At 42.5% G+C, this 12,765-nt stretch overlaps 1 protein-coding gene across 1 annotated transcript in view; it reads left to right on the top strand.

Annotated features, from left to right (window-relative positions):
- The window catches only part of DAPP1 (dual adaptor of phosphotyrosine and 3-phosphoinositides 1), a 52,572-nt gene extending 46,019 nt beyond the window's left edge, over nt 1–6,553 (top strand). The window contains exons 7-9 of the mRNA XM_019415725.2: nt 388–473; nt 3,099–3,186; nt 4,703–6,553. Coding sequence (XP_019271270.1) covers nt 388–473; nt 3,099–3,186; nt 4,703–4,771 — 243 coding nt within the window. The 3' untranslated portion in view covers nt 4,772–6,553. The remainder of the gene's footprint in view (nt 1–387; nt 474–3,098; nt 3,187–4,702) is intronic.
- Nucleotides 6,554–12,765: the final 6,212 nt, after the last annotated feature.

Here is a 12,765-nt window from a genome sequence, read left to right as displayed (position 1 = left end):
GTTGATGAGTTCGAGCCCCCCGTGGGGCTCTGTGCTGACAGCCTCAGAGCCCTGGAGCCTGCTTTGGATTCTGTGTCTCCCTCTCTCTGCCCCTACCCCACTCATTTTCTGTCTCAAAAATAAATAAACATTAAAAAAAAAATTAAATAAATAAATAAAATAAATTGATAAAGACAATCTCTTCCTAACGTCCAGTTTCATGAATAGCAAATCCCCAAACCAGGGGTTATGACTTCCCTTTAGGAAGGTTCTCTATGATCAGCCCCCTTAATGAAAGTAAAATCGACAAGGGCATATAATGGAAGATTTTTAGGGGAATAAACGATGGACAAATTTGTGTGTTTTATTGTGATGACATATAAGTTGCTTTTTTTTTCTTTTTTGAAGTCACCAGAACCAATTCGGATCCTAGACTTAACAGAATGCTCAGCTGTACAATTTGATTATTCACAGGAAAGAGTAAACTGCTTTTGGTAAGTTGTCTTGTAAGGAAATGATTTTAAACGTCTTCTTGGCAGACAATTACTTTAGCTGAGGAATAAAAAAAACCCTGTATGTACAAATGTCTTGATCTGAGGGGCACGGATGTAACTAACACACGGCGTATGTATGTTAGGAATGCTACAGCTGAGCGTGACATAATACCTCATTTAAAGTGACTTAAACCAATAGGCAGGTCCGGCAGCATAACTGTTTATGTTGTACACTGCATAAGTATATACGTAACAGAATGCCACCAACATCTCAGCTTTATTCCTTTGGAGTTTTTTACTCATTTTAAATTTTAACTTTGTTGACTGCAACAATGGGTGATTTGTATTATTATGACTATTTCTGGCAGATAACACAAAAGTGTTTCGTTCTAACCTAATCAGTGCATCATGACAATTCTCTGACTAGGAGACGTGTCTTGAAAAAGGAGTGCTTTATTTTCCATCAACTTTAATGTTTTTCAAACATACCCACATACCTTTCAGTTAGATGCATCATAAGTATTTTGCCATTACCTGCTATATCTCTATCCATTCACTTTTGTTCCTGAACAAATTGAAAGTAAGTTGGAGACATCATGGCACTTTATATATACCTGGGCATGTACTCCCTAAGAATAATAATGTCACCATTACACATCCAAGAAAATTAACGTTAATTCTGTAACATCTACCAGTAATGGATATCTTTTAAAAATTCACTTAAAGGGGGGTGCCTGGGTGGCTCAGTCGGTTGAGCAATCGACTTCAGCTCAGGTCATGATCTCACGGCTTGTGAGTTCGAGCCCCACATCAGGCTCTGTGCTGACAGCTCAGAGCCCAGAGCCTGTTTCGGATTCTGTGTCTCCCTTTCTCTCTGCCCCTCCCCGACTCATGCTCTGTGTCTGTCAAAAATAAACATTAAAAAAAAATTTTTTTTAAGAAAAAAAATAAAAATTCACTTAAAGGTACCATATGAGCCAGCAGCGGGAGCGGGGGGGGGGGGGGGTTATTGGTTATATAACAAAATATCAGGAGGCAGGCAGCTAACATGACAAGATGGGAGCCAGTGTCTCTACATTTCTCTTGACCTTGAGCAATTCATTTGCTACTTTAGTGTCCAAGATAACTACTCCAGCTTTAGGCCTCACATTTTCATGTCAGTCATGAAGAAGGATGTAGGGATGGGATCACCCATACTTGTCCCTTTTTATCAGGAAAGCAGGCATTTTCTCAGAAATCTATCAGATTTCCCCTCCTATCTCATTGGCCAAGGCTGGGTCCCATGGCCATCAGCAGCAGCAGGGAAAGCAAGAAAACTAGTATGATCATAATTGGCTCCAACTAATTATAATTTATTGCCTGGGGTTCTGTTAGCAAGAAGAAAGGAAAAATTATCTGCATTAATAGGCAATTAATAATGTCTCTCACAGAGAGTACCAAACAATGACAATTCCAGAAACCAGTTCTATATAGTACCACCACTATCCCCTCACCACCCAACTGGGCCTCACATCAAGGTTTACCTTCTATACACAGGGACTTACTTCTTGTCTATTCAATATTAATCACTGATAACAAACAAGATATGCTGCTTTGGCTTTAGGATATAGAAACCCTTCTGACTTAGAGCGGAAGGCTTTTTAAAAATTTTTCTCACGAGAGAGGAAAAAAGGATTCTTAGTGTTTCGCATCTCAAGTCTAGGGACAGGAAGTATGGGCAAGATGTAAGTTAGGGCTGATCTTTTTAGTCAAAAGATTTGACTAGATAGCCAAAGAGAGACAGTCAATGAAGAGCTACCATATTCCTAGAATAAGTTTTCATGCCAGTAGGAAAGTTTGTCTTCGTCTAAGCAGAGATGAACTCATGACACAGTGGGCAAAATGAATAGTTGAGATTTAATGTCTTTTTTTTCCTGTCCTAATTAGTTAAAAGTACCTACATCCAACAAAGCAGCTTATTTCTCACTGAGTCAGGCCAACACAAATGGGTTTCTTCAGCAAACACTTACCCGTCTTGCTGATTCTTTGAATCATAGCATGCGTTCGGAGTCATTTAACACATCAGCTGAATAAACACACAAGTGCTGTATTCAGTCTAAGACATAAGCCTACAAAAGGATATGGGGGTGTCCTGGACATGTTTTTTTTTCTGTTTTGACTTCTCATTAGAAAATATAAACTGGGGGTGCCTGGGTGGCTCAGTCGGTTAGGCGTCCAACTTCGGCCCAGGTCATGATCTCACGGTCCGTGAGTTCGAGCCCCGCGTCGGGCTCTGGGCTGATGGCTCAGAGCCTGGAGCCTGCTTCTGATTCTGTGTCTCCCTCTCTCTCTCTGCCCCTCCCCCGTTCATGCTCTGTCCCTCTCTGTCTCAAAAATAAATAAACGTTAAAAAAAAAAAATTAAAAAAAAAAAAAAAGAAAATATAAACTGACCAGTAATAATACTATGAATCCACAACTTCCTCCACATTTCTGCCCTTTGCTGGCAGGAATCACTCTGTATTTATCAGTTCTTCAAGTTGCTCTTTGTTGATTATTTTTTCCTGTTGAATATTCTAATTACTGTTCAATTAATACATTCAACCAACCACCTGGAGTATCTTATGTTTTTCTTTCGTCTTCTCAGCTTAGTGTTTCCATTCAGGACATTTTATCTCTGTGCAAAGACAGGAGTAGAAGCTGACGAGTGGATCAAGATATTACGCTGGAAACTGGTGAGTTATACAAGTCCTCTTGATGTCTAGTACTCAGAAATAACATGTTGACAACTTCAAACATATTTCTATTGAAAGTGTCAGACTATCTCCAAGAACGAATGGGATGTCCACTGGCAGACTTCTTGTGAGTCACAGAAGGCATGGAGATGGGGGTAAAAGAGAAAGGACAGGGCTACACTGGGGTCTCAGCCCTGGAGCCTTAGCCTCTCGCCCTCAAGATTAGTCTTCCTTTGAGTGGGTGGCCTGGTCCAATTTTGCCTAGAGGACATGTGGGACTGGAAGGTCAGACAGAGGAAAGCCGCCATATTTCTATAGTAGAAATTCCTTTTAAATAGAGAAGGAAGATTGATTGCTAGGGGAACTTCCCTTAGCTTCCAGTCTTTGTGAAGATCAAGCATGAAATGTGGTTTATTTTATCTGCTTTCTTATAAGGTGCTTATAAAAATTCACCAGTCTCATACATTTTTTGTATATGTGTTTGCAACTTAGTGAGTTGTTAGTCAAGAACGTGTCCTTACAGCTTTCTAAAATTTTCAATAAATACCATCTTGAAACCCTTGATGTTTTCAAACATCAACTTTTCTTAATTTTTTTTTTTTTTTTTTTTTTATGAAGAAACTTGTTGAATATTCTTTTGTAGATGCTGGGACTTTTGCTTTTGGTTGTATTTTCAGTTTGAAATCCAAATAAGTATACCACTCATTTTTATTTTTTATTATTTAAAAACATTTTTTAAATGTTCATTTATTTTGAGAGACAGAGAAATAGAGAACAAGCAGGGGAGGGACAGAGAGAAGGAGATAATCCCAAACAGGCTGAGTGCTGTCAGTACGGAGCCTGATGCAGGGTTCAAACACACAAACCGAGAAATCATGACCTGAGCCAAAATCAAGAGTCAGACACTTAACTGATTGAGTCACCCAGTCTCGCCCCCCCCCACCCCATTCATTTTTAGATAGTTCCAATGTATTTGATACTCAGTGGGGAACTACTTTGCCACATGAAACATTTGCTCAGATAATCAATTTTTTATTCTTTGTATTCTGTAATTATGCAAGTGACACATCATTATTATAGAAAAATTAAGGTAAAAGTACATCAAACTCACACACTTTCAGACTTCTCCCTGTGCAAATAAGTATTTAAAAATCAAAATTTAATCACTCTTTACATACATACTCCACTGGCAATGTGTCATAAACATTTTTCCCTATTTATAAATTTAGATCTAAGTATTCATTTTGATTCATTGAATAGTATTTCATTTTATGAATTACCGTATTAGGCCAGTTCCCAATTTGTACATGTTTTAGCAACTACTTTTCAATATTTATCCTGCAAAAAGTACGGAAAGCCATACTGAAATTCGATGGGGGATAGGGGTGTCACGTGTTCATTAACTTATAGATGCAATGTGTCCTTACTAACCAGCATGTCTTATTTAATATTTGCTAAGTTTGTTATCATAAAATTGCTCACCAGTAAATATGTATGTGTGTATGCTCTATTACAGTCTCAAATAAGAAAGCAGCTCGACCAAGGGGAAGGCACAATCCGATCTCGGTCGTTCATCTTTAAATAGGCCTTCCCTGCCCAAGCGCGCAGGGCGGAATGGTCCCTGATGTTGTGATCCACAGCAGGCTTCAGACGAAAGCTGACTAAGGCTTTTTCTTTCAAAACAAACCAAAAGCACATGCAGATTTGGACCTTTCGGAACCCACCACATTTGCTGACTTGTGGGTAACTGCTTGCCCTTCAGGATGTTGTCACCTCCGTGAGAATACCAAAGCTGTCATCGTTCTGATGGAAGCCGATGAAACCACCAACCCAGGCGTGCTCACTTTTAGGAAATGTAGAAGACAAAGGGGTTTTGTGTTCTCTCACTGCGGTCTCCAAGCCGCATGGCATCCCATTCTGCATCACAGTCAGCTCTTCCGACATCCAGGTTGTGCTATCAACCAGGAAGGGAACAGCTATGTGCTTTGACTGCTTCTACAGAAAGTGTCTAGAAATAGCAAACACCGAAGATTGAGGGTGGGGGCAGCGCTGGTTCTGTTTTTTGTTTTTGTTCTTTCTTTATACAGAAAACCAAACAAAACCAAAATGGGAAATTTCTTTTCTCTTCGTAACAGGCTCAGGCATCTAGTGGGTCCTTCCTCCCCTTCTAATGATAAGCCTGTGAGAAGTACACGTCCTACCGGCTATTAGGTAGGATGAGAAAGATAAAGGAAGGCAATCATTTGGGGGAAAATGTTTTAAAGAGTAGGAAAGCCTAACTTGAGGAAAGGTAATAAAAGAGCCGGTAACTTGTAGTTTAATAACAATCCGTGTTATTAGTATTATAACTAGAACAATAATAGAGTATTTGTAAGCGCTGGGTTCTCTTCATGCAACATCTCTGCAAACAGACTGAAAGACTTGTGAAGCCGAGTGTGTTGGGACAGTCCCTTCCTCAGGGCGAGCTGCCGGTGTCGGCCTGGGGCAAGTCAGAATTCCCTTGCACTGAGATGGCTGAGCACTCTCGCCTTATTCAAGAGCAACTTCTGTGGCCACATGAAGGAGCAACACTAAGTCCGCATGACACGAACAATGACGTGTTACACCGCATTTTCAAACTAGAAAAAGAGGATTGAAATAGGGTAACGAGATACTGGCATCGAGAGCTCAAATAGATTCTAACCCCTTCTCTTATCTTTATGAATACTGCTTTTTTTCTTTTTTTTAGATAGAAGTTTAAAGGGAAAGAAAAGTGGAAGGAGACCCCAAATACAAGAGATTATGGTATATGGTGCGAAGCGATGTCGTAACACTGCTTTTGCAGTTCCAAATGCGTACCTTGACGAAAAAGTTGCTTCTGTTACTCAAAACATCTAGGACTCAGAGATTACATTACATTTTTGTGTATTTCAACAAGGTTTTTCATGTATTTTGTTATGTTTGTATCATATGAGATAAAGCAAATGGCAACTTAAAAATGTATTACGTCAAGTTCACAAAGTAAGCAGTTGCAAATGAATCTTCACTGAGATGTGCGGTTCATGTTTTATTTTCTTAGAACCAAGTTTTTCTTTGTGTAGGTAATATTGTTCCTACTTTTTGTAAAATATGTCCTGTTTATTTATATTCTTTGGTTAAGTTTATTAAAAAGAGCATTTTGCTGTGCCTGTAATATTTTGCTATTAAAATATATTTTATCTGTAATTTAAAAGGAAATACAACTGATTAATGTCATAAATGGCAATGAAGAATCCACTTCTGTTAGACTGTGTGCTATGAAGAATTTGGAGTTGAAGAAATACTCTCGGTCTTGAAGGAGTTCTTAGTTAATATGGAAAAGATAATAAATACATACAGGGGCACCTGAGTGGCTCAGTTGGTCAAGCATCTGACTCTGGATTTCAGCTTAAGTCATGATCTCATAGTTCATGGGTTTGAGCCCTGCATCGGGCTCTGTGCTGACAGCTCAGAGCCTGGAGCCTGCTACAGATTCTGTGTCTCCCTCTCTCTCTGCCCCTCCCCTGCTCGTGCTCTCTCTCTGAAAATAAATAAAATTAAAAAAAAAAAAGGGGGGGCGCCTGGGTGGCTCAGTCGGTTGGGTGTCCGACTTCGGCTCAGGTCATGATCTCACAGTTTGTGGGTTCAAGCCTTCTGTCGGGCTCTGTGCTGATGGCTCAAAGTCTGGAGCCTGCTTCAGATTCTGTGTCTCCCTTTTTCTCTGCCCCTCCCTGACTCATGCTTTGTCTGTCTCTCTCTCTCTCTCTCAAAAATAAAAAGGAACATTTTTTAAAAATTTTAAAAATTAAAAAATAAAAATATGGGGCACTTGGGTGGCTCAGTTGGTTAAGTGTCCGACCGTTGGTTTTGGCTCAGGTCTTGATCTCACAGTTTGTGGATCCAAGCCCCACATCAGTCTCTGTGCTGACAGCTCCAAGCCTGCCTGGGATTGTCTCTCTCTCCCTTTCTGCTTCTCCCCTGCTCGTGCTCACCTACTCTCTCTCTCTCTCAAAATAAATTTAAAAACTTAAAAAGTACACACACACACACACACACACACACGCACGCACACACACACACATACATCCATGATCACGTATAGAACTAAGTAACACAAATTCTGCACATGAGGCACACAAAGCTACATGATGAAGAGTATACTTCAGCAGGGATACAGTCGTTTTTTGGAGGGTTTGGACATGAAGAGGTCAAGCTCACCTATAACATAACATACTATGCATTTGTACTCCACTAGATGCTTTACCTGCTCTCAGCAGCCCTGAAAAGTGGTCACGATTTTGCCCCCTGCCAGGAGCCTGCTATTTCTCCAAATCCAAGATAAGGGAGGATGGTTTATGCCAACAGCAGATGGGAGTGGGGCCGTCTGGGAGAACAGCCAGTGGGGTGTCTGCATCAGGTCCCTTCCACTACCAGGTATGTGTTTATCCTAAAGGAAGTGCCACTTAAGACACAGCCAAAGTATTAGCAGGTATTCTCAGAACGCCGCCTAGGAAAATCTTGCCCCACAGCAACACTGTTCCCTCTGGACTAGCGGAGTCACCCCCAGGGTAGGGATGGCTATTTATGCCTCTGAGGGCAACCTGTCCGCTATGACAGAGCCACTAGGAATCAGAACACTCAGTGGGCCACAGCCCTTCTCTTCCCACCCATATGATGTGCCAGAGTGGGTGCTTCCATCTTTGCCCCTCCCATTCGCCACGCACAGGTCAGAGAGTCAGGCTGTGTCTCTATTTCAGGCAAAGAGCAAGAGAACAGTATGGCGTTAACATCGATCCTACTTCCCTTCCCCTCCACTACTTCAGGTTGGTTGCAACAAACCCGTATTTTTGCCAGACTCCTCCGAGCCAAGTATGCTTCATAGCAGATTCCAGGCTAGAGCCTACACTCAATCACTTTGGACTCAGGCCGTCTGGGCATGATGCCCCGCAGTTTCCTCAGTCATGTGCCGTGGAGGACCAGGCTTTCTTTTTCTTTTTTTAAATTTCTGATCTATCACCGACTGAGATTTTGTAAAATCCGATAAAAATAAGTCGTTAGAGACACGAACTCAAACCACAAATAGCACAACCTCAAGTTCTTATTATCAAAAACAACAGACATGAAGTTGGTTCTGCCTAATTGCTGTTGTTTAAACACTGACTCTCAACACTTACTCTCTTACTTCTGTACTTGTCACGTGCCGCTCACAGGCGTTAACAGCCCAGTTTGTGGACCACATTTCTAGTGGCTCTGGTCTAGTGAACTGGCAGATAAAATGAGCCAAGAGCCTTCTTGAGAAAGAATGCACCCGAGGGAAGAGAAGGTTGTGGTGCAAATGTCTTATTGATGGATTATGGACACTCGCCATAGGGGAGGGGTGATTCTGAGCACATTCTTGTCTGTTACGCCCACAGCAAGCCACAAAGGAGCGTTCTCACTAGGGTCTTAAGGGGAAGACATTGGGATAGTGTGTTGTGTCACATTTATAGCTGTGAAGACCGGGCCCTTAAGTCTTCCACAGTGTCTAGGCACTCAGCACAGCGGCAGGGGCCAGGGGTTGAGCTCATCCCAGAGAATGAAATTGGCAGATGCCTGCAAAAACTGGTTTCAGGAGCGTATGGAAAGTGCTCTATGGGGAATCCCAGAGACACTTGGAAGACATCTGAGAGGAACTGGATTTTCCACAGAAGCCACGAGGATGAAACCAGAGAAGCGTGGCCAGTGAGTTCCTGAGCCTGTGGTTATTTCTCCACTTCTAGAATGCTTAATTGGTGTAGACTTACTCAGTAACTGGCAAGATACACAGCCTGGTTTTCTGAGCTGCGCTGTGAGGGCTACTATAGTCGGAAAGGACAAATGTAAGTCACTGGAACCGTCTCTACTCTGGAAGATTGTAAACCAGAAGCAATATTTGGGGAGGGGTTTCAGAGATTAGTGCCACCATCATGCACTTGAAGGATGCAGGGGTGGTGATTTCCACCACATCCCCATGCAGCCCACCCGGGGGACCCGTGCAGAAAATAGATGGATCCTAGAGAATGACAGTGGATTATCACAAAATTAATCAGGTGGTGACTACGATCACAGCTACTGTTCCAGATGTGATTCCATTTCTTGAGGAAATTAACAAATCCCCTGGTCCCTGATGCGCAGCTATTGATCTGGCAAATGTATTTTTCTTGATAGCTATTAGTAAAGACTGCCAGAAGCAGCCTGCTTTATCCGGCACGGCCACCAATACACCTTTCACTACCCTACCTCAGAGGTTTACCAGTTCAGCCCCATGTCACAATTTAGTCCACACCAACCCTGATCACACTGCTCCTAAGACATCACATGGGTCCACTGCGCTGATGGCATTAGGCTGATTGGACCTAAGGAGCAAGAAGTAGTAACGACTCTAGACTTTTTGGTAAGACACTTGTTTGAGGGTGGGAAATAAATTCAGGGGCTTTCCACATCACTGAAACTCTAGGGGTCCAGTGGTGTGGACAGGTCAGGTATCTTTTCTTTTTTAAAAAAAAAATTTTTTTTTTGGATGTTTATTTATTTTTGAGGCAGAGACAGAATGTGAGTGGGTTGGGGCAGAGAGAGAGAGAGGCACAGAATCTGAAGCAGGCTGCAGGCTCCGAGCTGTCAGTACAAAGCCTGACATGACGTTCGAACTCACGAGCTGTGAGATCATGACCTTAGCCGAAGTCGGATGCTCAGTCGAGTGAGCCACCCCGGCCCCCCTCAAATATCTTTCCTAAGGTAAAGGATACCTTGTTGCATCTGGCCCCTTTTGCAGCCAACCAAAGGCACAATACCTAATGGGCCTCTTTGGATTCCGGAGGCAATATACTGCTCATCTTGCTGATGGAACTTGTTGCCTTTACCATGTTCCCCATCATCCTAAAGTACCAGGCCTGACAGAGTGGCAGAATGGCCTTTGAAGACTCGGTTACAGCCCAGCTGGGGCAATGTCCCCATGTTCTCGCGCTGTGCTAGTTTAGAGGCATTTGTTCCAAAGGGAGGAATGCTTCCACCGGGCGACACAATGATTCTAACACGCTGGACATTAAGACTGCTACCAGCTACTTTGGGCTCCTATCTCTGATTCAACACATGAAGGGAATTACCGTACCGGCTGGGATGACTGATTCTGATTCCCCGGGGGAAACGGGGCTGCTACTGCACAATGGAGGTAATAGTATGTTCCAAATACAGGGGATCCTCTAAGGGATCTCAGTACCACCAAGTCCTGTGACTAAAGTCAATGGAAAACTACAATTCAATTCAGGGAGGACAGCCAAAGGCCTGGACTCTTCAGGAATAAATGTTTGGGCCACCCTACCAAGCACAGCCACGACCAGCTTGCTGAGGGAGAGGGAGTATGGAATGGGTAATAAAAGGCAGTTCTAAATACCAGCTACAACTACACACCCAGTGGGAAAAACAAGGACTCTGATTATTACCTTTCTTCCTTGTTTTGTTATGTTTGTGTGTACATAAACAAATATGTACGTATTATAAATACACACATAGTAAGCACATCTTTTTTCTTCCCTCTGGTATCCTCTTATTACCTACCATAAGATATATTAAAAATGGTTAACCTTACATCACAGCATTTAAGCTATAGTATATGAAGGCGAGAAGTGAGCATCACCCAAGAACGTCGCATCCTCTTCCGGGGAGAGTTAACATGTTTTCTGTATGTGGGTTAGTTGTTTGATGTTAGAAGTAGTTTATGTGGAGATTAAGGATGCTTTAGGAAGATGTACACGATGCCAAGCTGACAAGGGTAGACTGTGAATGTTATTCTGTGTGTCAGCTTAGCGAGGCTGGAGGACCCAGTTATTCAATAGACCATGAACCTACATGTTATGTATTGTGTAGCTGTGCTTCACACCCATCTATAATCCACTGAATTTAAATAAGAGTTATCCTCGATAATACGAGGGGACTTCATCAATCAGTTAAAGGTTAGCCTTGGGGTTCCTGGGTGGCTCAGTTACTTAAGCGTCCGACTTCGGCTCAGGTCATGATCTCACGGTTCGTGACTTCGAGCCCTGCACCCGGCTGTGTGCTGACAGCTCAGAGCCTGGAGCCGTCTTCAGATTCTGTGTCTCCCTCTCTATCTGTCCCTCCCCCACTCACTTGCTCTCTCTCAAAAAAAAACATTAAAAAAAAAAAAAAAAAAAAAAAAAAAAAAGAAGCCTTAAGAGCAAAACTGAGGTTTCCAAGAGGAAATTCCGCCTTAAGACTGCAGCTTCAGATGTGAGGGTGATCTGGCTGCGACATCTGTCACCCCACTGATCGCCAGGGTTGATTCAGCTGATCTGGCTGGCGAGGCGGGTGTCCCCTTCCTTCCTCACCACTCCATGTGTGTCCCTCCCAAAGCTGAGTGCTCCATCGAGGTGGACGACCTTCCCCGATAGAGGAGGACCGTTCTTTGGTCAAGGGTATACGAGTAGCTGCACTCCCCTGCTAGAACCTCCAAACAAGTTCTCAAGGTTCACCTGGAGGAGAACGTAGGGTAGCCAAGCTTCTAAGACTCCAGACACATCCAAATGAGGCGTTGCATGTGGCAATTTGCCTTTGTTTAAAAAAAAAAAAAAAAAAAAAAAAAAAAAAAGACTGCAGGCTCAGCTCCTGCCACAGCTTTCCCAGCCTTCTGACCTGCCCTACAGATTCTGGACCAGCCAGTTCCCACAATCACATAAACCCACTCCTTGAAATCAATTTAATACATATATAGCTTACTGCTTCTGTTTCTCTGGCAATCCCTGACACAATTTTCTTCCCCAAATGCCCCATCACCATATTATTATAAATTGTGTTTGCTGGAATACTTAAATTTTATTGTGTTTGAATTTAAAAGTTCAGAAACCACCAATGAAGTTTACAGTAAAAAGGCTCAATCGTGGGCTCCCTGTCCCCCAGGTGCCTAGTCCACTAGTGCCACCAGGTTCTTCTGTGTATCTTCAGAGACAAGTCTACCACATGCAATCAAACAGGAACACATGCGTGTATTTTTCTTCTTACATATAAACTGCAGCATACCATGCAATCTCACACCATGCTTTTGTCACTGAACGTCATGTCGTGGATTTCTATGTCAGTAACTAAAGAACTGCTCCATTCTTTTTTTCATTGGGCAAATGTAGTCATTAATGTAACCAATCCTCCACAATTAGGGTGACCAAATAATTTCTTACCTAAAACCAGCAGGTATAACTGGTATGTTAAGCCCAGAACATAGGATCACCCTGTCTATGAGGAGTCATTCAGGTTGTTTCCAATCCTTTGTCATTACCAAGGTGCAATGAATACACTTATAAATATATAATCTTGCACATGCCCCTTTTGTATCAGTAGAAATTTCTAGAAATGGAATTGCTGGGTGGGAGGACAATTTCTTTTAATCAACTTGACTGGTCACAGGGTGCTCAAATTAAACATTTCGTGTCTTCGAGGATGTTTCCGTACCATTCCATCTGTGGACTAAGGAATTTGCCCCTTTGTTTGCCTCACCCATGAGTTGGGACATCTTATCTTCTGCCCTCAGTGGATTTACACCAGTGGCCCCCCTGGTTC

This window comes from Panthera pardus, unplaced genomic scaffold, assembly GCF_024362965.1.
Source record: "Panthera pardus isolate Hobbes unplaced genomic scaffold, ASM2436296v1 HiC_scaffold_13, whole genome shotgun sequence".
NCBI classification, from domain to species: domain Eukaryota; kingdom Metazoa; phylum Chordata; class Mammalia; order Carnivora; family Felidae; genus Panthera; species Panthera pardus.
This window is presented reverse-complemented; position numbering and strand designations above follow the sequence as displayed.